This window comes from Oryctolagus cuniculus, chromosome 19 (genome assembly GCF_964237555.1).
Source record: "Oryctolagus cuniculus chromosome 19, mOryCun1.1, whole genome shotgun sequence".
Lineage (NCBI taxonomy): Eukaryota > Metazoa > Chordata > Mammalia > Lagomorpha > Leporidae > Oryctolagus > Oryctolagus cuniculus.
In genome coordinates this window covers 13,192,100-13,216,349 of record NC_091450.1, presented here as the reverse complement: position 1 = coordinate 13,216,349, position 24,250 = coordinate 13,192,100, and the positions used below count along the sequence as shown (strand labels likewise).

The following is a 24,250-nucleotide window of genomic DNA, read 5'->3' as shown; positions in this document are numbered from 1 at the left end:
CCACACACGCGATAGTAAATAAATTTAATTATGGTAGGAGAAGCTAAGGGATCTTCGTCTGTATTAAGTTTTATTAGCTGAGACATTTAAAAGCATGTCATCATAACAAAAAGGTCTTGTGTAATCCTAAATGTACCACTTTGGTGCAAGGCTCAGAAGTGAATAGACTTAATGGAGCACATGGTGGCAGATGGCCCACTGTACCAACAGTATTGAATAGGTTTATTGTCAATTAACTTTGGTCTACCTATGCCTATAGCAAATTGAGTGAATAAGAGGATCACTGTCCTCTGATAGGCCTGCCATGTTGCAACTAGGAGGAGAAATGCTATCAAATCCTTTAATATCTTGAAGCTCCCAAATAAGATAAGGCCATGGTAAAGACAAACAGGGATAGAGCAGTGGAGGTGCACAAGCAAACGTGGTAAGAGACCTGAGAGACATGGAGTTGTGTTACAGGATACAGAGCAGCTCATTGGGCAACCTTGGGATCAAAGAAAGAAGAAAATCTCATACGTTGAACCAGACCTGCGTATATGCTTTTTTTTTTTTTTTTGGACAGGCAGAGTGGACAGTGAGAGAGAGACAGAGAGAAAGGTCTTCCTTTTGCCATTGGTTCACCCTCCAATGGCCACTGCCGCCGGCACGCTGCGGCCAGCGCATCGCGCTGATCCGATGGCAGGAGCCAGGTGCTTCTCCTGGTCTCCCATGGGGTGCAGAGCCCAAGCACTTGGGCCATCCTCCACTGCACTCCCTGGCCACAGCAGAGAGCTGGCCTGGAAGAGGGGCAACCAGGACAGAATCTGGCGCCCCGACCGGGACTAGAACCCGGTGTGCCGGCGCCTCAAGGCAGAGGATTAGCCTAGTGAGCCACAGCGCTGGCTGGGTATATGCTTTCACTCTATCTGTCACTTCCTTCTCGACCGACCTGGAGGTGAGTGTTAGGATTTTACAAATGAGGAGAGTTAGGCTTGGAATGCGATTGCGTTTGCTGCGATCACCAAGTCTGTTTGATTTGCTTGTCCACCCCCTGTCCCTGAACTTCTTTCTATCCCCTTGGCCAGTCATCATGCCTTTGGACAAAGTCGGGGGTCAAAACAAACTTTTTCTTGAAGGGCAGAAAGGTCAATACATTAAGTTTTATGGGCAATACAGTCTCAGCAACATGGACTTGACTGGGCCACTGTGGTGCAAAGACCAGTATTGAGAATGCATCAATATGTAACTGTCACTGTGCTTCAACACAAGTGTATGTATGAGCATTGAAATTTGAATTCCATACAATTTTGATGCAACACAAAATGTGTTTGGTGTGTTTTTCTCAACCATGTAAAAATTACAAGTCATTCTTCATTGAGAGTCCTGGAAGCACAGGAGGTGGGCAGTAGTTGGCCAACCCTTGACAAGATCATCTTGGAGGTTTTGGTATTAGTCAACATTTTGTGAGACCACTACAACGATAATAATATTCTTGATTTATTAATTAAGCTCTTACGCATGTTAGATTCTGTGCTAAATACTTTCCAAACATTATCCCCTTTAATCCTTACACTAGAGTATAAAGTTGGTACTATCATCATCTCCATTTCAGAGATCAGAAGGCTAATACATAGATAAATTAAGGGTGTATCTAAGTTAGCTCTAACTGAAAATAGGTGGAACAGCAGTTTAAACCCAGAGGTATCAGGTTCCCAAGAAAGAATGCACAAGCCTTCTGCTGCCTTTTCTGATAATGCGTAGTCAAGACTACAGTCAGGATGCATGGGTACAAAGAATTCCCAAGAGGTTATTGATTTCATTTGGTAACTCCTCACTAGATTATTTATATCATGTATGTTATGCAAAGAAGGTAGGGTATTTCTGGATAGGAATAACCGTGCTCTTCCTTTTTCTTCCTTATTCCAGAAATGTGATGCCCAAGACATTGGATGGGCAGATAACCATGGAGAAGACGCCTAGTTACTTTGTCACAAATGAGGCTCCTAAGCGCATTCACTCCATGGCCAAGGACATCAAACTGATTGTGGTGGTGAGAAACCCCGTGACCAGGGCCATCTCTGACTACACCCAGACCCTGTCCAAGAAGCCTGAGATTCCCACCTTCGAGGTGCTGGCCTTCAAAAACCGGACCCTAGGGCTCATCGATGCCTCCTGGAGTGCCATTCGAATAGGCATCTACGCTCTGCACTTGGAAAACTGGCTCCAGTATTTCCCTCTCTCGCAGATCCTCTTTGTCAGTGGCGAGCGACTCATAGTGGACCCTGCTGGGGAAATGGCCAAAGTCCAGGACTTCCTAGGCCTCAAGCGCGTGGTGACTGAGAAACATTTCTATTTCAACAAGACCAAGGGGTTCCCTTGCCTCAAGAAGCCAGAAGACAGCAGCGCCCCGAGGTGCTTAGGCAAGAGCAAGGGTCGGACTCATCCCCGCATTGACCCAGATGTCATCCACAGACTGCGGAAATTCTACAAACCCTTCAACATGATGTTTTACCAAATGACTGGTCAGGACTTCCAATGGGAACAGGAAGAGGGTGACAAATGAGACTGGAGCCATGGAGAGAAGGCTAGTGAATAGCTCAGGAGGTTCTTCCCCCGAGTCCTGAACCCCCTGGCCCCCACCCCAGGTTCTGCAGTTTGGGCCTTGCTGGAGAGCCACGCACATCCCCTCTTTGGTCTGGTCAAGATTGCCTCCAATGCTATCAGCTTAGGCAGAGTGGGTGGACCCTGACATCCTCTTGGAGGAACCAGGCTTCCCTGGGCAGCAGCATCTGGTAGACCAGATGGCCCCCCCGAACCCACTGCTCATTCCTGTCTTCTGCTAGTTCATTGCAGACAGAGGATAAATAGCTATCAGTGGCAGAGACAGTGTCATGAGTGATTATTCGAGTGGCAGAAAGGTGAAAGAAAGAAGGTTTACTTTCTGGAGCTCTGACTATAGTTTGAGGAGGTTGGGTGCTGGCCCTGTGTCTGGCAAAGGCACCTGCTGTCTAACCCTCCTCTTTGGCTCCTCTCCACAATGCTGTTTGTGACTGAGTGTTGGGGGACTCCTAGGAAGCAAGATCCTCCCCCTAAGTTGTTTCTAGCCTTCTCTCTCAATGCCTCGTGCCACAACCCTGACTTCCTCCCTCCCACATCATGAAGGGAGAAGCATGTCTGTTCCTCACCAAAAACAAAAACAAACAAAACAAAAAAAGCTGACAGCCTTGGAAGCCTTCTTTCTTAGAACCCCCTAAGGAGAGTTCAGCTTCTCTCTTCATGGGTATCCCGGATCATGGAGAAGCTTAGCATGTGCCCTGGTGTTAGAATCTGGAAGCAGTGTTGCTCTGAGGGGGGTGTTGCTACTGATATCAAAGCCCTGTGGTTGTCAAGATGGATGACCTTGTCTAGGGTGGAAAGATGACATCCAGTCCTCTTGGTGGAGGGCCCCTACCCTGAAGACCCTGTCCCCCAAGTGCCATGATTCTGAGGCACACTTTGGGGATGGTCTCTGTCCCCTAAGTCCCCAGAGAGACAAAGAAGAGACCAGAGAGTTGCCCTATCTGTTGTTATGAATAACCCACGGTGATCCAGTGGGGAGGGGACCAGCCCATCCTAACGTTTGTCCCCCACCCTCTCGGGGTCATCTCATGCTTTATTTTTTCTATTCAGAGATGGTGTACGTTGAGACAGTGGCAAGAGGGATGACTCAGTTTGTCAAGTCCAGCTTCTCCGTAGTGGGGGAAGTTCAAGGACTGTCTGCAGACACTCCCATCAAGGGCTGCCAAATAAAATGTCCCTTTCCATTAGTCTGAGTCCATTACAATGCAACGTTTGACATGAAGCACTTGTTCACAGATCTCCAAAATCAGGAATTGTTCTAGTAAAATTGGAAATTTGTATGAATGGGGGGGGAGTTAAATCTGTTCAGCTGTTATTAAACTGTCATTTCTCCCACTCAGTGAAAACTGTGTTGTTATAAAGCTTAATGCAACCTGATTAATGGGTTTCAGTGGTGTGTTTCTGCTGGTCACTTTCATCCCAATTCCAACCTTGCAATGCTTGGAGCACTTTTTCTGTGGAATGACCAGAAAGGCCCAACTTCGAGAGTCTTTGGGAGATTCTGTCTGTAGAGTGACTCATGGTTCTTGCAATAGCACCAAAAAAAAAAAAAAAAAAAAAAAAAAAAACATGGCTACTGAAAAGGATGCATCTTGCCCTACCTTGATCCTGGCAAGACCAGGACTGCTATGCCAGGTTCAGAAAGAGCCTTGCATTGTGTGTTTGATTGTTCTTAACAGATAAGAAAGTGGTTATTAAACTAATGCAACAAGTATGCCTTCACTGTCAACATAAAAGAAGGTATAGATCAAAATGTCTATGCATACACACACACACATTTAAAGGAAGAAAATGCATATTTGTTCAGAAGGGTGGACTGTGGGACTGATTGATGTGGGTCCTTGTTTTATAAGCAGAACAAGGAGTAGGTGAGCTTCAGCCCTGATGACATGTGGGAGTCAACTGTAGAGTTTGTTCCAGAAATGGTTTCCTGAGTTCTAACAGAAGTGGCCCCCAGGGTTTTATGGCTTCTGCGTAGGACAATTACTCTTTTGCAGTTGAGTCACAGCTAGGTAAGAGGTGCCCTTATAACCCAGATTGTCAAGGGGTTCCTGGTGGAAGGAAGGTGCTCAGGGTATTCACTTCCTGACCAAGAACGACCATTACTCCATCCTACCCCTAGTCTTTTCCACTCTGGATGCATACACAGTGACTCACCCCTCAACCACACCTACTCGCCATGTCCCAGCTCCCTAGCTATCTGCCTGTCTCTGTAAACTTAAAGCATCCATATCTTACTTGCGGCTTCCAAAGAAGCTACTCTGTGTATGTTCATATAAATATGTCATGTAAGTATGGCAGGCAAGTTAACATTTTCAGAAAAAGGTTTATTAATTGATTGACTGATTGATTTGAGTCAGAGTTACAGGGAGAGGGAGAGATAGAGAAAGACAGGAGCTGGGAAGAGAGACAGGATCTTCTGTCTGCTGGTCCACTTACCAAGTGGCCACAATGGCTGGGGTTGGGCAAGGCTGAAACCAGGAGTCCAGAATTCTGTCTGGGTGTCTGGGTAGCCTACATAGGTGCAGATCCCCAAAGACTTGGGCTGTCTTCTGCTGCTTTCCCAGGCACATTAGCAAGGAACTGGGTAGGGTGGAACAGCCAGGACTCAAGATGGCACTCTCAGGGGATGCTGGTTTCACAGGTGGCAGCTTCACCCACTGTGCCACAAGCCAACCCCGCAAATTACCTTTTTAAATTATAGTTAGCCAATGGTGAATAAGCTCTTCTCACCTGAGAAATGGATATGGGACGTTCCCCCCTTAAATTACATATACACCTTTGCATGTAACACTGTAAAATTCTCTGGAGAAAGCATCGGAGCTCCAACCCTTAAGATTGTGAGGATTTTTATTTTTAAGTCTATTCAGTGATGTGGTCAAAAGCTCTTGGATCTGGAAAGAAGTGCAAACTTGACATGTTTCAGGTCTATGTTCTTCAAAATCTACCCCAGCTTGATCCTTGTGACTCCAAGAGCAAGCCACTAAGCCATGTCTCTTTCTTCAGTGGGGAATCTTGACAAAAGAATTATTTTATATCCAGAAAAGCTAAGTCAAGTTGCTGAAATAATTGGGTTAATAATACTTCCACACCATTGAAATGTGAGCATTACAACTCGTGAGAGATCAAATTTTGTATTTGATTTCAATTAGCAAAGCATAAATTATATTTAATTTTCCATTCCTCTCCCTTCCCTCAAATGGAAGACTCATGACACAAGAAGGGTTAGCACATGTGGTTTAGAGATGAGAAAAAGATGGCCGGCACCGCAGCTCACTTGGCTAATCCTCCACCTGGAGCCCCGGCACCCCAGGTTCTAGTCCCAGTTGGAGCGCCGGATTCTGTCCCAGCTGCCCCTCTTCCAGTCCAGCTCTCTGCTGTGGCCCAGGAGGACAGCGGAGGATGGCCCAAGTGCTTGGGCCCTGCACCCGCATGGGAGACCAGGAGGAAGCACCTGGTCCTGGCTTTGGATCGGCACAGCGCGCCAGCCATAGCGGCCATTTGGAGGGTGAACCAATGGAAGGAAGACCTTTCTCTCTGTCTCTCTCTCTCTCACTGTCTAACTCTGCCTGTCAAAAAAAAAATAGAAATGAGAAAAAGAGAATTTGTCCTTCCAAATGGTACAGAAGCCTTTGCACCTACATTCACCTTATGGGACTGTGTTTTGCCCATGTCATTCTGTACCTGAAAGGTATGGAAGCTTTGACGCTGCCACTTGGTCCTTCCAGCTCAAAATATAACAATGATAGCAAAAGCATTCAACAGGGGTGGGCACTGTGGTGTGGCAGGTTAAGTCACCACTTTGGATGCCCACAATCCATTTCAGACTGCATGGAATCATGCCCCACCTCTGCTTTTTATCCAGCTTCCTGCCAACGCACCTGAGAGGAACAGACTATGATCCAGGTACTTGGGTTCCCGACACTTCATGGAGGAGACCCGGATGGAGTTCCTGGCTTCTGGCTTTAGCGTGGTCCAGCTCCAGTTATTATGGGCATTTGGGGAGTGAACCAGCAGATGGAAAATCTGTGTATGTGTGCTTCTCCTTCTTTCCCTGTCTCTCTGTATTTCAAATAAATATTTTTAAGACACAAAAAATATGTTCAACAGCCCCATTTACCTTTTGACCATATATGAAAACCAAGGTTTCGGAAAGGTAAAGAGGTGGCCACTCATGAGGATTCTGCAATGGCCACTCAACCCGAGTACCAGGAGTCCCAAACTGAACCTCACTTCTTTGTGATTTCAACTCCTGAGTTCTTCCAGTTGCTTCCAGTTCCCTGCACCCTCACATTTGTCCACCTCACTATGGGCAGAGAGGCAGATGGGTTTTGTCCTTGGGTCTGCAGTGCCTTCCATAAGCAGAACTGCCAAACTAAACCATAGTTTTTAGATCTCTAAAATAGAGTGCATTTATTCCATACCTTCCCTGTCACTCTGAGTTTCTATGATGATCAAAATGAGCATTAAAAAGAACAGGAGGAGGAGAAAGGAGGAAAAGAAAAAAAAAGAGAAATATTTTGTCCACTGTTTCACTCCCCAGATGGCCACAAAAACCAAGGCTGGGTCAGGCAAAAGCCAGGAGCCAGGAGCTTCTTCCAGTCGCCAACATGGGTGCAGGGGCTCAAAGACTTGAGCCATCCTTGGCTGCCTTCCCCAGGTACATTAGCAGGGAGCTGGGTTGGAAGTAGAGCAGCTAGGAGAAAAACTGGTGCCCATGTGGGATGCCAGCATTGCAGATGGCCACTTATCCTACTTGACCATAATAATGGCCCCTAAAGTGCTTCATTGACAGGAAAGATAGTGATGGTGGTGGTGATGGTGAAGACTGTGAGGATGGTCTTAAAGACAATCACAGTGATGATGGTGTGGATGATAATCATGAGAAAGATTAAAAGGGGGAGGGAAAGGATGTTCTTGCTACTCTTTCCAGAAAAATATGCCCTTAAAGTGTTCCAAGGAGGTATCTGCAGGTGAGCCCGCTATCAATTAGGAAAAATGTGAGAGTGGTCAATTATGAGAATGCTAAGAGACAGTGAAACACCAGGCATTTGTTTGATGCCAAGACCAGGAAAACACTTGAACTGGCTGAATTTCAGACATTCAAATGCAAAACCTCCCCACTTGGGGCAAGGCTCTCCCATTCCAAACAGAAAATTCTCTTCCCTCTGGTCTTCTTTGCTCCACATTTAAGGTTATTTAAGGTAGAAAGCTCCAAGATTGATTCACACAGGGCCAAGCAGATTCTTGTAACATGGAAGTGAGACTAAGTTTTCAAGCTTCTGTGCTGTGGACTCAGTACCTGAAGCTGTAACCCCTAACAGTTTATATGGAAGATGCAAAGATGTTGAGAACCAGGGCACATGCTTGGGAGCAGCTCTGTTTGGTTTCTGGAAATAAGTTGGGATTGAAGGATCTCCCCAGGTTGTTCCTATAACAGATTGCGGTGCCAAGAGATGAGTGTGTGTATTTCCAGTTTCTCAAAGGGATGAGGAGGTGTCATTTCAGACATAAGGGATACATGACACCACTTACTAAAATTGTGGGATATATTGTATAGGATGCTATAATAATAGTATTCCATGCATCATCAAAGCAGGCAACTAAGACCAAGAACATGTATGCCCACTAACGGAAGATGAGAATCTTTGGGGTCCCTGGATACTACTGCTCCTGCATAAAGGAAAATCACACTGCTCTGGAGTCAGCCAATCATGTTTCATTCGATCCTTCTCATTCAGTCCCTTATTCCAAGTGGCCACTGAAGGAGACGTGGAGAAGAACAAATCCTTGGCAGCGTCTGCAGCCTAGAGGGGACGATGGACACAGGAGTACATGGAGCAAGGGATTTACATTGTTAAGAGAGGATATATACAATGTCCACATGGAATGGGGCAGAGTAGGGGGTGTTGTGAGGGGACACCCACCAGGGGGAAGGGAAGTCCACCAAGTACTGTGCCATTAAGGACTGCAATCAGCAGTGTTTGGCCCATTGTAAGAAAAGACAGTTGTTACGCTCTGGAGCTAGTCCACATGCCAAATGGTAGACCCCCACCAAACTAGCACATGCGCACTCACATACCTGACACTGGTAATGAAGAAGGCCATCAGGCATGGCAGCAGGTGCTGTGGCACGGGGTAGAAGCCCACCACTTAGGACACCCATATCAGAGTGTTTGGTTTGGAGCCCACCTCTGCTTCTGATCCAGCTTCCTGCTGGTGTGGATCCTGGGAGGCAGCAGACAATGGCTCAAGCACTTGGGCTCCTGCCACTCTCATAGGAGATTTGATTTGAGTTCCTGGCTCTTGATTTTGTCCTGGCCCAGATTCTCTCTCTCTCTCTCTCTCTCTCTCTCTCTCTCTCTCTCTCTCTCCCCCACCTTCTTCTCTCTCTCTTCTAACTTTCAGATACACAAAAATAAATATTTTTTTAAGAAGAGAAAGCCATGAGGCAGGAATTTGGGGGGAAAAAGAGAAAAAGAAGTGTGCACAAGAGCCATTGCTAAGGAACATTTTTGCCCTGAAGGGAAGCAGGCACTTCTTTGCTTCACTTGATTGTAGCCAAGCTGTTAATAGGGACCACAAACCATTCCCAAGCCCTTCCACCAGCCACAGTTTCCAAGGTCAAAGCCTAACTCCTTTTCCTTAGCAGTCAGCTGGCTGTTGACTCATACATCAGGAAGTAAACATTAAGCCAATAGAAACGGGCTTTTCTATAAATGTGCTAAAATTAATAATAGTGGAAATCAAAACACACTTACACACTCCTGCACCTTGTGTTAGAGGGCACTATAGATGTGTCCTCCAGCTCAAGGATGGCCAACAAATCTTACAACTGCGCTTTAAACTTGTGGACTGTGAGGGCTTGGGAATTTAGGAGGCTTTTCCAAACTCTGAAGCAGTGTAATGACCGAGGTCAAACTGGACACAGGTGGCTGCACAGGAGAGAGAGAGGGGGGAGAAGGGGCCAGAGTAGCTGCGCTAGTAATAGCAGCAGTGAACATGATTTTGCAGGCTAAAGGGTCTTTTCATCATTTTCCTAAGCCCAGGTAAGCCGCTTCTAATTGTTCTGATCCATCTGATCATTCTGGACACCTTGGAAAAGAGTCGTTCAGACCTGGATGACAACTGATGTTGAGTTTGAATTGTAGACAATGATAGCTAGCTGGGAAGTCATTCATGAGGTCGCGAGTGAGTTAGAGAGAGAGCAGTCTTTCATGTTTGGGTGTCAGAAGGATTGTCACAGCTTCCTTCATAGCCCCCTGATGTTGCAGTAATTATGGTGCATGAGTAAGACTGAATATGAGATGTGGATCTCATTTGGGGTTGTTAACACTCTTCTCTCTGGCCAATCTCAAACACCAGGAGACCATTCTCCTGGTCCCTTTTACAAAAGAAAATAAATATCTAGTGCTGAGTGTTTGGTCTAGCACTAAAGACACTGGCTAAAATGCCCACATGCCATCTCATGGGGCATGCGTGGAGTCTTAGCTCTGCTTCTGATTCCATTGTCCTAACAATGCACACCCTTGGAGGCAGCAATTATGTCCCAAGTAAACGGGTCCCCAGCACCCTTGTGAGAGACTTGGATTGGGTTCCTGGTGCCTACCTCTAACCTCAGCACAGCCACAGCTGTTACAAGCATTTGAGAGGCAAATTGGCATAGGGGAGCTTACTCTCAATATCTGTCCATCTCTCTAATAAATAAATAAACATTTTTTAAAAAGAAGGGAAAGATTCGCCTTCAAACAGGCACCCAGAGCACTAGAGACTTCTCTTGGTATCTCTGTGGCCCCAGGAAATGGTTACTAGCAAGTTTTCTGGATGGATCCTTTCCTGGACAGCTTATTTCCCTGTGTGGTTTCTTGCACTTCACTCTTATCTTCCAGCACTCACGTATCGCATGGTCTATACTGAGAAAAGTCTGCTCTTACAAAGATGCCAGACTGTCAGCTGCATGTGCCTCAAGAACCAGGTCCTGTAGTCTTTTTACAGAGCAGGCTATTCTGGGGGAAAAGGCAATGGACAGTCCAAAAGGACATGTAGGATTGCACTGAAGAATAAAAAAAAGTTGATGCAGGAAGCCAGGTGCAGGCCAATGGGGTGGGGTTGAAAAATGAGTGTCAAGAACTCTCAGAGGTCCTATCTTGAGTCTTCACTTCCATTTGCAAAATGAGAATGTATCTGTGTTGCCTGAGGTCGCCTGGAACCACTGACTTCTCACCTAGCACGCTTTCTTCTACACTCACATCCGGGATTCAGGATATGAACTACGGGCATCTGAATGTGGCTTTGCCTAACAGAATGATCTTCAGAAGGGGTGTCTACAAACACCAAGAGGGCGTCTTTCTCAAAAGGCAGATGTTGAGTGTATTATTGATTATGAGTGTGCTCCAGGTTTGCCTCATTGGGGTCCAGTCCAACCTTTATAAATGATCTCTGCAAGGCAGAGGGTACTAAATATATCGGGGGCATACCACTGGATAGACCTAGAACTGTGTGTTTGACCAGTGTACTTACCTTTCAACTGCCCTTTGCCAACTCAACATCCACCTCTCAACAAGGTCTTGGAGCAATTGCTTCAGATAAGCACGGTAGCATCCCAAAGAGACCATTAGTAAGCATCTCCACTCAGAATAACTAAACAACTAAACAAAAGAAGGAAGTTTTAGAAATGACAGTCGTTAAACCCAAACTAAGTAGCTGTGAAATCTCCATCATTTATTCTACTCCTTTACTTATTTGGCAAGCATTTATGGATCATAATTATACTAGGTGCTACAGAATTGACTCTCCCCATGAAACAGAAAGATGTTCATCTGTATGGAGAAACACAGAATCTGTCCAACCAGTAAATAAGAATAGATAGGGGCCGGCGCCACGGCTCACTAGGCTAATCCTCCGCCTTGCAGTGCTGGCACACCGGGTTCTAGTCCCGGTCGGGGCGCCGGATTCTGTCCCGGTTGCCCCTCTTCCAGGCCAGCTCTCTGCTGTGGCCAGGGAGTGCAGTGGAGGATGGCACAAGTACTTGGGCCCTGCACCCCATGGGAGACCAGGAGAAACACCTGGCTCCTGCCATCGGATTGGCGCGGTGCGCCGGCCGCAGTGCGCCGGCTGCGGCAGCCATTGGAGGGTGAACCAACAGCACAGGAAGACCTTTCTCTCTGTCTCTCTCTCTCTCACTGTCCACTCTGCCTATCAAAAAAAAAAAAAAAAAGAATAGATAGGATGGTTTCCCGGAGAATGTAGGGTTCTAGAATTTGATGATCAAGGGAACCATGGACTGTAGAAGATATTAGGTGTTTCCTTCCTATATTTTTCAACTTGAGAGAAGAGTTGATACTGAACTTTTGAATTTCTAACTGAGGAAGGTGTTCCAATTTCCTGCCACTGCACACTCTGGGAGGTAACAGATCATGGCCCAAGTAGTTGGTCCATGCAACCCTCATGGGACACCTGGACTGAGTTCTTGGCTCCTGCTTCAGCATGGCCCAGCCCCAGCCATTGAGGACATTCAGGGAGTGAACCAGCAGATGTAAGTACTTTCTCTTTGACTCTCTCTCCCTTTTTCCTCCCTCTCTCCCTCTCAAATAAATCAATGATTTTTTTGAAGCCTAACTTGTTTTCTTCCCCACTTCTCTCCCTAACTGGAAGAAACACAAAATATCCTGCAGAAAACCGAAACACAACGAGCTGAAATTGCAGGATTAGATGAACCAGATTGGAAAAAAGAAAACGTGCGCAGTTGTTAAAAGATTGACAGCGCTTGTTCCATGTCTGGCTTGCCTCTGCAGGGGTCTATGAAAATGAATACCCAGAAGACACCATGCTGATCTGGGCTGGATGGAAGCACATGGTCTTCCTCCTCCTCGTGTATCAGAAAGGCTCAATCCCCTTGGCAGCTCTACCTCTGCCACTTCTTCGCTTGATGCTCAGCTAAACCTCTCCTTTGACAAAGGCTATTTCCCCTTAAATGTCGTTAGGGAATGAGTTCTGTCACCTGTTTGTTTCTAAGGTCACGAGAACAGCCTTGAGACAAGCAAAAACTCTGCAATAAATGGTAAAAGGAAGAAAGAAGTGATGTATGTTCTTTCTGATAAATCATGGAGGAACAATATTTAGTAACCCCTTTGATTCCTTCCATCCCTAGAGAAAAGGGCAGGACATGTTCGAGATGATGGCTGCAGATTCCACTGTGATTTTTCCCCATCAAAGGCAATGCCTTCCGATAGAGCAGGAGATAGCCCCTGCTCTGTCATTTAAAGGAAAAATGCATTTCTCAGTTTTTATCCCAGCTCAAGTGCTTTAAAGGGTGCCAAGGGAGAGGCCTCTTTCTGGAAATGCTTAGGAGGGCTTTGGAAGGAAGGGTTTTCATTACCCTGGACATCCAGCCAGGAGGAAAGAAAAAGCAAGAAGAAAACTAGGAACTGTTTATGCCATAGGCAGCAGGCCAAGGACGGCGTCTAAATCATAGGCTCGCAGACCAGTCCCCAGGCCAAGATGAAACCCATCATCCATCCATTTTGCTGCATTACAAGCAGCAGAGAATGCAGATAGGGGTCTCTATAAATCTCTGGTTTGTAACCTCATCTGGGCCCTCAGCCCTGCTGTTCATTCTGTTTGTTGGTCCCTAGGCAATTCTCTTTTTTTCCCCAGCCCCCTTGTGCTGACTTCAGAGACTTCTCCCCATTTTCAAACTTTCTATCTCTACTTATGTTCCCTCCCAGTTTTCCTCTTGGTCAAGGGAGTTGGCTTTGTGGAGAAGTCATGATTATGTCTCCTTGCCTCTTTGCAGCTGCGTTCCCACATCTGTCAACTAGAGACAGTGATAATGCCAGCCTTAAACAGGTCAGTGTGAGGGCTAGGTGAGAAGATGCAGAGAAGGAGCTCAAAATAGGGACAGACCAACAGGAAGAACTCGGTGAGCTCACTGTTACTGCTGTTACCATTATCGTTATCCATTAATAAGATTACTATCTGTGGCATAAATTCTTTTTTTTTTTTTTTTTGACAGGCAGAGTGGACAGTGAGAGAGAGAGACAGAGAGAAAGGTCTTCCTTTTACCGTTGGTTCACCCTCCAATGGCCGCCGCGGCCGGCGCGCTGCGGCCGGCGCACCGCGCTGATCCGATGGCAGGAGCCAGGAGCCAGGTGCTTTTCCTGGTCTCCCATGGGGTGCAGGGCCCAAGGACTTGGGCCATCCTCCACTGCACTCCCTGGCCACAGCAGAGAGCTGGCCTGGAAGAGGAGCAACCGGGACAGAATCCGGCGCCCCAACCAGGACTAGAACCTGGTGTGCCGGCGCCGCTAGGCGGAGGATTAGCCTAGTGAGCCGCGGCGCCGGCCTGTGGCATAAATTCTTAATTCCTCTGCTCGTGTCTCATCTACTTTTCTGTTAGCTCCTAACTCCTAACCTCTAGGTTCATGTACTTGAATTGTTAATCATCTTTTTTTCATTTTCTCCTTAGATTTAACATCAATCCAAAACAGATAATCCCAATCTGAATTTAAGACATCACAAAAACTTGCTGTAGCACTTCTCAAAATACCATAAAACAGCCATCTTTTAGGCCGGCGCCACGGCTCACTAGGCTAATCCTCCTCCTTGTGGTGCTGGCACACCGGGTTCTAGTCCCGGTCAGGGCACCGGATTCTGTCCCGGTTGCCCCTCTTCCAGGCCAGCTCTCTGCTATGGCCAGGGAGTGCAGTGGAGGATGGCCCAAGTTCTTGGGCCCTGCACCCCATGGGAGACCAGGATAAGTACCTGGCTCCTGCCATCAGATCAGCGCAGTGTGCCGGCCGCAGCGCTCCGGCCGCAGCGGCCATTGGAGGGTGAACCAATGGCAAAAGGAAGACCTTTCTCTCTGTCTCTCTCTCTCACTGTCCACTCTGCCTGTCAAAACAAACAAACAAAAAAACCAGCCATCTTTTGAAAGTGGATTGTACCCTCGCTCTACTCTCTCACTAAGCCAAATAAAATGCTTTGTCGGCTCAGTGATGATGTCATCATTGCCAAATACAGAGAATATTTTCAGGCCTAATGTATTTGATATCTCTTTAGTGTTTGACCCTATTGGCCAATCTCTTGTTCCATGAAACACTCTTGATCACTCTTCCACAGAATTCCTCTCCAATACCTCTCCCCTCTCTGTTCTCTCCCGAGCTCTTGTTCACAGACACTCCTCCTCCTCGTATTTTTTCATTTAATGGCAGAGGCTGCTATCCATGGTCCTGTTTTCATTATATGGATGCTCTGGATGGTCGCCTTCACTTCCGTGGTTCAAATAAGTCATAAGCTGACTCCCAAACCCATATTGTTAATGACCACTATCCCTAGGACAGCTGTTCTCAATCACCTGCACAGTTGCTATCTACCCCCCTTTCCTCTGATGACAGAACCCTGTTTTTGCTTTGGTTAGAGTAACACTGTGTGCAGGGAAAGCAGAGCACCTCTTTACCTTCAAGAAATGTTTTCCTAGCCCAGGGCATTTTTTCAACCCCTCACAATTCCATCTATTTATCAGTATCAAAAGTCATCTCTCATGATACACCCTCAAATCCAGTGTCCTTTCTGCATCATCATGGTTATGAAAGTTACAGGTTTCTCCCCCGAGACCTCTCAAATTTTGAGGAGCTAATAGAACACAACACATCTATTGATGGCCTTCTCCAAAAATATAGGGTCAGTACATCTAGCGTCCAATGAATCATATGAAATGTAAGACTACAGACACCCCTTCTAAGGTAAACAACTCCCAAAGATTCTATCTTGAGTTAAGATCAAGTACTAAGAATACAAATAGTTGGTAACTTTTAAGTAACCCTGCCTTTATTGATTTGAGACACAAAGTTACAGAGAGAGGAAAGAGGAGAGAGGAGAGAGGGGAGAGGGGAGAGGGGAGAGGAGAGGGGAGAGAGAGAGAGAGAGAGAGAGAGAGAGACAGAGAGAGAGAGAGAGAGAGGTCTTCCATCCACTGGTTCACTCCCCAAATGGCCACAACAGCTGGAGCTGGGCTGATCTAATGCCAGGAGCTTCTTCCAGATCTCCTATGTGGATGCAGGGGCCCAAGCACTTGGGCCATCCTCCATTGCTCTACCAGCCCATTAGCAGGGAGGTGGATCAGAACTGGAGCAGCCAGGACTCAAACCAGTACCCATATGGGATGCAGGTGCTGTAGGTGGATGCTTAACCTACTCTGCCACAGCACCACCCCGGGGTGATCCTGTCTTCATGCTACTCAGTCTATTTGCAGATCACCTACCTTCCTTCACAGCCAACAGTACCTCATTGTCTGTGTTTTCCCTCTCCACTACTTCTCGTCTCTCCCACTTAGACTGTAAGATTTGACAAATAATTAGAAAATATCTACAATCAACATTTATATTGCCTTAATATTCTTTATTTTATGTGGAATTCTGAGCTCTCCCCACTCCCCAATAGTGGTCTTCCTTCTATTAAGCCAGTCCCTTTATTATTTATAGTCCATGCTGCATATGGGACCATGTTAACAGACAAGGGAAACTGGTCAAGACATCCCCTTACTAATAAACTAGTCATAACCCGTGTATTATTCACTTCTGCACAACTGAAGTGGGAGCAGGGGCTACAGGGACTTCACTGGTTCATGTGACAGATTTCCAAGCAGCGGCTGGCTTTAGCTGTAATGTATAGCTAATAACTTAATCATACGGGCAAGTTTGCTCCTTTTCAATCCACTTCTCCTTGTACACTTTGTCTCCCAGTGTTTTGCTGGTCTCTTAGCTTCATTCACAGACTTTCCATGGGATATCATTATTGCTGCTTGCAGTCAATCCAACTTCCCTCTTAACAGTTCCAGAGAAAAAAGTATTTTCCCAAGAGCTCCATCACAATGGGGCAGAAGGCCCCTCAGGACCTGGAGTGCTGTCACAGTCTGGCTGGAGTCACCCTTGGAGCCACACAGAGCCAGCCCCCATCACTTCTAACTTGTGAAACGTAATTATTGAATTGGGGGGAACGATTGCAAAAGGAGATGCTGGGAAACCAATTCACTGGGTCTCATTGTTCCCTGCTGCCTCATGATCTATTCCAAAGTCCTCAGCTTAGCACATAGGCATCTTTACAGTCTGCTCCCAAGCCCCCCTTCACCCTCCTCTTTGGAAGCTATTCCCTACTCAGTGTCCTGCCACACTGATTCATCATCAATCCCTACACAGCTTTCGCTGTACCTTGTACTTGTAATATCTTCCTTACGCCAAATCCTTCCTTTTCCTGCAAAATATTACTCATGCTTAATGTTTAAAGACCCAGCTAAAATGTGCCTTCTGTTTTTTCCCAGCTGAACGCGTTGTCCCATCCTCTGCACTCCAAACGCGCTACTATTCCCCTGAAGTTCCTGGGATGCCACTTTTTTGAGGCACTGTTTATCACTAGACTGTGAGCTCCTTGGAAGGAGGAATTTCTCATTTATCTCTGTTCCCTCGATGCCCGTCCGTGGGATTAATATGGCAAACGTTGAACAAAGGGCTGGATGAAGGATTTGATGATGCAGTAAATACGTTGTTTGATGAAGACAGCACCAGGCTGAGTCTTTCGTCTTCATCTGGGCCCACCTTGCACCTCTCAATCTCACTTTCCGGATTGTTGCTTCTTCCTCCACGGGGTTTGCACATCTCTCCAGAAGGGCTCATGTGAATACATGAAACAGAAGAGCTGTCCACAAGCCTGCAGGGACCTCAGATATTCTTCTTCTTCTTCTTCTTCTTCTTTTGTAGTCATTTTTTTTTTTTGACAGGCAGAGTGAACAGAGAGAGAGACAGAGAGAAAGGTCTTTCTTTTCTGTTGGTTCATGCCCCAATGGCCGCTGCGACTGGTGCACTGCGCTGATCCGAAGCCAGGAGCCAGGTGCTTCTCCTGGTCTCCCATGCGGGTGCAGGGCCCAAGCACTTGGGCCATCCTCCACTGCACTCCTGGGCCACAGCAGAGAGCTGGACTAGAAGAGGAGCAACCAGGACAGAATCTGGCGCCCCGACCGGGACTAGAACCCGGTGTACTGGCACCACAGGCGGAGGATTAGCCAAGTGAGCCGCGGCGCCAGTTGGGACCTCAGATTTTCAATACGTATTTTCCAAGTGATGATAAGCATCTGACTTTTCATCTATAAACACGGTTAAGGACCACATGAGGTAAGATCAATAGTCCGGGAGGGACAGTTTTTAATCCCTTCCTCTTCGGAGATGTCACAACCTCACTCAATGTAGCCCTTCAGTCTACAACTAAATACCGTCAGCTTGGAGAGCTTTTTGTCAACATAGTGTTTATTGAGCATTTACTTACCAAGGGTCGGTTGCTGCTCCCTCTACATGGAATGCTGTTCTGCCAGATACTCCATTGGCTCATTGTCTTACTCGATCAGGTCTCTGCTCAAATGCGTGCAACTCAGACAGGCCTTCCCTGACTACACCCACTTGTAACAACCAACACTTCCACCTTGCAACTCTGTTCCTTTCGCCTGTATTTTTATTCATAGAACTTCTCAGTGCCTGTTGATATAATATGACCTGCATTACCTGTATGTGTTTCAACTGCTTGCTGCCTATCTTTTTCTTTTCCTTTTTTAAAAATATTTATTTATTTTATTTGGAAGAGTTACACACAGAGAGAAGAGAACGAGAGGCAGAAAGAGAGAGAGAGAGAGAGAGGTCTTCCATCCACTGGTTCACTCCCTAATTGGCCACAATGGTTGGAGCTGCTCCTATCCAAAGCCAGGAGCCAGGAGCTTCTTCTAGTTCTCCCATCCGGGTGCAGGGGCCCAGGGACTTGGACCATTTTCTACTGCTTTCCCAGGCCATAGTAGAGAGCTGGATCGGAAATGGAGCAGCCAGGACTCGAACTGGTGCCCATGTAGGCTGCCGGCACTGCAGGCAGCAGCTTTACCCACTACACCACAGGGTCGACCCTGCTACCTGTTTTTTTCAGTAGGACATAAGTACTTGGAGGCCTGGAGCTCTCTGGATCATGCCCATCAATTCTCCCTGAGCTCATAGACATGCAGAAACAATCATATCTATCAAGTCAATGGAACAATATCAGGCCCTTTCTATACGAGGTACTTCAAAATGTCCATGGAAAATTTTAATTAGAAGTAAGTTTATTTTGGTGCATAGCATTTTCAAATCTATGCAGTTTTCCATAATGCATGTTTTCCATGAACTTTTTGAAGATGCCCTGTATGCATGGATTTCAAAAATTTTGGCACTAAAATAAGCTTATCTTTTAATACTACTTAATAACATTTTTTATAAACTTTTTGAAGACCCTCGTGGGTTGTTTTACTCGATTTGACCCAGTGGCCCAATGAGGTAGGCACTAATAGTCTATTTTACAGAAGGGGAACCTGAGACCCAGAGGAGTTACGAGGTTACCTTTCAGGCCACGTAGTTTGTAAGTGGCTGAGTCAAGTCTCACTGCGTGTTTTCCCCTGTGGGACATCTCCAGGATTCACTTGGAAAGTTGAGATGAGATTGTACATTCTTCTCAAGCACCTAGTGGGACATTTGCCCAGTCCGGTTGCCATCCATTCCCTGTCGCCATGGAGACCCTAGAGGGAAGAGATTTACTACGCTATTGCTGGGCTGTCACAGATGAGCTACAGCACTGATTTCCTAACCTTCAGCCTGCAGTTATAAACTGGTTCCCTGTCTGAGATGTCACCTGACTTTTAGGAATCCCATTCTGCAGATGAAGACACAAAAGATACAGAGTTACGTCATTCCTCGCCAGGAGGGTTCCCAACTTTCCCCTTCCTGTTTATTGGTTAGGGAACAGCATATACCCAAATAGAGAGCATCCATACACTAGGACCAGGGCTTCCAACACCAGCCACACAAGATGTTTGGTCCTTTCTCTATACAGAACTTTTTAACTTGTTGGAGTTGGCCCAATCGGTTCAGAGTTCATCCTCCTATAAAACGGCCATTGTATCATATTCCTTCAATCATGGAGGTTGTTGCTCATGGATAGCCTGTGTTGCTAAGGATGACCTTGGGAAGAGGTCCCCAGATGACACTATTCTAGCCACCCACTTCCTGGATGCTCGATCTCACAACGTGCTCTGTGACCAGAGACGGCGAATGCCATCCAGAGAGAAATCACCACAACTTCTCAGAGATGACCTTATTCCACCACTGGGGAATGGCTTGCATAACTTTTACCCAGGAAAATTACTGCACTTCACCAGACTGTGAAACAATTTCTACAATATCAAAAATGGAAGCCAAGTAATAATAAACTAGATACTGGGGACACATATTTGGTTGAATAGTGTATAGAGCATATTTGTAGTATTCAGAACAAAATCAATTTGCCAAACTGTTTTATCCCAGTCACCGCTTCACCTTGCTTCCCACAAGTCCTTAGGGTCTTACACCAACCTACTTTATGATAGGTGTGTCTGCCCCTAAAGGATTCAAGGTTTATCAACACAGGTACTTCTAATGAAGCAACAGGTGGAGATTGCAAGGCCTGTAACACATAATATTTTTTTTAATAATACTGTGAAAAGGAACAGAAACATCAGTTATCTCAACAGCACCCTCCCTTTTGTTTGGAGCCTATTGTCACATGTTATTTCAGTGGCTGCGCACAGTGTCATTGGGACTGGTTCTCAAACTCTAGCATGCATGAAAATAACTGGAAAACTCAATAAAAAAAATACTGGTCCACGGCCCCTGGAGATTCTCTTTTGGTAGTTTTGAGGCAGGGCCTGAAATTCTGCATTGCTGAAGTCTTCCAGGAATGCAGATACTGCTGGTCCATGCTCCATGCTTTTAGCAGCAAACAGGAAATATCATCATACCCATTTCACAGGTGCAGACACGGGCTGTCCTCTTCAGATAGGCTTATAAAAGACAGCGAGAGCCTCTCCATGTACTGAAAACAATAGCAGCTCATTTCTCTGGCCATGAGCAGTGGGCTCCAGAATCATGCCTCCATCTTTAGTAAAGTCCTTTCTATCACCGCAATGCTCATTGTAGCTCTAGGCTAGCTGGGTGCAGGGAGGGAGAGGTGAGCTAATGTGTTGTAATGAATATTTTTACAAGCTCATTAAGGAAAGATGTATCGGGCCTAATGAGCAAACAATTTTCTTCTCTACTCCCACTGCTAAGGTTAAGACCTCCCAAGGTCAAAGCCAAGCCATCCCCAAGCTGCCTTCTTACAATGTTCCCTTGATGTTGATTAAAGATAATTTATTACAGATTCAACTGTGAGATTGGGGGTGTAGTGGGGGATGGTGATAGAGGGAAGGAGGGGCCTACATTCTGACTGATGAAACAGAATGATAATCAATTCTCAGAAAATTATCTCTTTATGAGACTCATGTTTACCTCCATATTGGGCAAGGGATTTCACAGCACGTTGCATTGTGGTTCCTGATAAAGCCATTGAAAAAACTTTATCTGCAGAATTAGGAAGTGGTGAACTATAAAATTGCTAATTATTTTCTAGTAAATTTACTTTTAAATAACTTTAGACATCAATTACAGGCACCATTAGGCACCATTAAGCACTGGGTGTGTTTACCAAACAAGGGCCGTGCCTTGCTGGTTTTTGTCCCATCTGTGTGGCCTCATCACTCAAGCTCCCCTCAGCTCCCCTCCCAAGTGCTTCTCAGACACAGCATTTGTACCAACAACTGAAATTAAACTCCATAAGCAATGACAGGCTGTTTCCATTTCAAGTGTCATTGCCTGGTCAACCCTGCTGGTGTCTTAGATGAAGGTTAGTATAGGGCAAGATTTTAATTCTAATTGTCAGTTTGGGCTACATCTCCTAGTTGAGCGTTTCTGTACCATTGCTGCAGTTTAGAATCACCTGGGGACTTAAAAAAAATAATAATGATATGTCAGGACCCCATTTCATTACATTTTCACTTAAAATTTTTCTTTTTAATCCATCCCGAGTGCCAAGGAAAACAAACACAGCCTCGTCTGTCCCCAGCTGCTGGCTCGATTAACCACCATCTTTCTCCTATCTCCTGTACCTTGAGTCATGTGGAAACTGAAGTTCAATACCAAGCTGGAGCTGTGATGTCTTGGCTCAGCGGTAACAGTGGCATCCAGTCAAGGGCGTCTCTCCCGGCCCAGTACCCACAAGGCTGAAGCGTCTTTAGAACCGCTAATCTGCAGGAGACCTTTCACAGAACATGTAGACACGCATGGAGGCAGGGAGGCCTGTGTTCTCAGTTTCCTCTGGAACTGTGGGAAGACCTCAAGTCCCTCACCTGTTGACAGGATGAGGGCTACACACCTCAGCTCTGTGGTGGATGTTCAGAACACACACTGCAGAGTGTGTGCCTCTGTGTGCTAAGCCTGGCTCTGCCACCTTCTAAGCTTTATCACTTGGTTCACTGTGCCCCAGTATCTCATCTCATCTTGGTTACTCCATAAGATTGTTGGGAGGATTACATGAATATAAGAAAAAATAAACAGAGGGGCCGTTGCTGTGGCATAGTGGGCTAAGTCTTTGCCTGCGGTGCCAGCATCCCATATGGGTGCTGGTTCAAGTCCTGGCTGCTCCTTTTCCAATCCAGCTCTTTGCTGTGGCTTGGAAAAGCAGTAGAACTTGGCCCGAGTGCTAGGCTGGAGAACATGGCCCAAGTGCAGCTGTGTGGGAGACCTGGAAGAAGCTCCTAGCTCCTGGCTTCGGATGGGCCCAACTCTGGACTCCACCTGTTATGGCCATTTGAGGAATGAACCAGAGATAGTGGTTCACTATCACACTAGGGAGTGAAAGATAGAGGGTCTTTCTCTCTGTCTCTCCCTCTCTTTTTCTGTAACTCTCTCTCAAACAAATTAATAAAACCTTAAAAAAGATGAACAGAATACTGGACAGAGCATAATGGTAGCTTTCGTATAAAGCTAAGACCACAGGATCTGAGAGTAGAGGCAATCTCCCCATGTTTATACTTTTGTAGAAGTGTGAGGTCTTGTCAGTAGTTACCCTTTCAAGAAATGGTAGGAAGGGAGCTTCCACTTACTTCTTTTGTGTGGTAGAGTAGCCAGCACAACTGATGAGAACACAACAGCTATTGCTTGCTATAGGTGTGATCACTCTTCACGTGTGACATGTTTCTGGCTTTCTCCAACCAGCCTGTGCTTAGAGAGAACTGGAGGAGACAGCACCTGCTCTCCTACTTCCTTCCTTTCTGGTGTGGGTCAACTCTGTCTCCTGTGATACAGAACAGCATGGCCCCCAGGGCTTGGGGGAGTAGAATCTGAAGCCCCTACTCTAGGAACCAAGTCTACACATGCTCTACAAAAGGTCTTCCTCCGTGGGGAGAGAGTCAAGGAAGAGTTGGCCATCAATGAAGCTGACGACTGAGTTCCCACCTGCTGATCAGTTTCTTTCCTTATTCCCTTGAGCCCAAACCTGGAACAGCTCTGAGGTGGGTTTTAAGGGCCAGAATCCAGCACTGCAAGGTGGTCTTTTTCTCCTCTCCGTTCCGTTGACTTGATTCACAAGCCAGAGTCGGAACTGTTCAGTTCCCTTGCTTGATATACCAGTCCCCTGCTCTTGCCCCAGCACCTACATGAACTTCGTACATAGGACATTTGTGAAGACCAAGTTCACATCATTTTTCCAGTGCATGGGGTGGTAAAGTTGGGGAGGAATGGAAGGATGCTTCCTGTGCATCCAGCCACGCCATTGGTGCTTCATTGTCCTTCCCACACCACTCCACTCTGGAATCAGGGCTTGAGTATTCCATGACATGTGGCACCTGGACCACCCATGAATGACCTGCAAGGCTAACCTGCCGTCTGTTTTGTGGCTTCACCTGGATACTACTTCTGCTCCTGCTGACCCTTCCTGAATATTCATGCACCTCAAAATCACGTGGAAAAATTAAAAGGAAAAAAAAAGGGGGGACAGGTGTTTAACTTCATGGCTTAACCAAGATTAAGATGGCTGAGTTCCTTATTGGAGTGCCTCTGTTCAATGATCAGCTCCAGCCCCTGGCTCCAGTTTCCTGATAAAGCAGGCCTTGGGAAGCAGTGATGAACTCTTAATTAATTGTGTTCCCACCACTGATATGAGAGACCTGAGTTAAGCTCCTGGCTTCAGCCCCAGCCCAGCCCTGGCTGTTGCCACCATCAGGGGAGTGTACCAGCAGATGGGAGTTCTTGTTCTGCTGCCTCTCAACTTTAAAAAAAAGGCTTATGGGAAAATGGAATGAAAATATAAGCATATTTCAGTGTGAAATAATTTGAACTCCATGCATTATTTTTTCATCATATACATTTTCTTTGATCTTTTGGAAACATTTGTCATAACCTTTTCCCAAAAAAGTCCAGAAATTCTGGTAGGAATTGCAGGGGCTGGGCTGCACTGGCTTTTGGTGCAGGAGAGATTTTGAGTCTTAATAATGCAGTGAGCACGGCTGTGAGTCCCCATATGTATCTGCAGTACCAAACAGCAAATGCCTGGCTTGTGAGCTCAGCGATGTTAAGTGCTTGGGGCCAGTAAGTAGAATGTTGCAATGCATTTTCCTTAGCAAAATCTGTATTCCAGGGCAAACAGCTATGAAAGGAGAGGTTGAGAAGATTAATTGATTCTTTTTTATTATAACATTTCTTACTGTTAAAAATTATAAAGTCAATATAATAACAGTATG

At 46.1% G+C, this 24,250-nt stretch overlaps 1 protein-coding gene across 1 annotated transcript in view; it reads left to right on the top strand.

The window, feature by feature from the left end:
- The window catches only part of HS3ST4 (heparan sulfate-glucosamine 3-sulfotransferase 4), a 424,092-nt gene extending 420,117 nt beyond the window's left edge, over positions 1–3,975 (top strand). Inside the window, exon 3 of the mRNA XM_017342535.3 lies at positions 1,906–3,975. Within this exon, the coding sequence (XP_017198024.3) occupies positions 1,906–2,542 (637 nt within the window). The 3' untranslated portion in view covers positions 2,543–3,975. The remainder of the gene's footprint in view (positions 1–1,905) is intronic.
- The last annotated feature ends 20,275 nt before the right edge of the window (positions 3,976–24,250 follow it).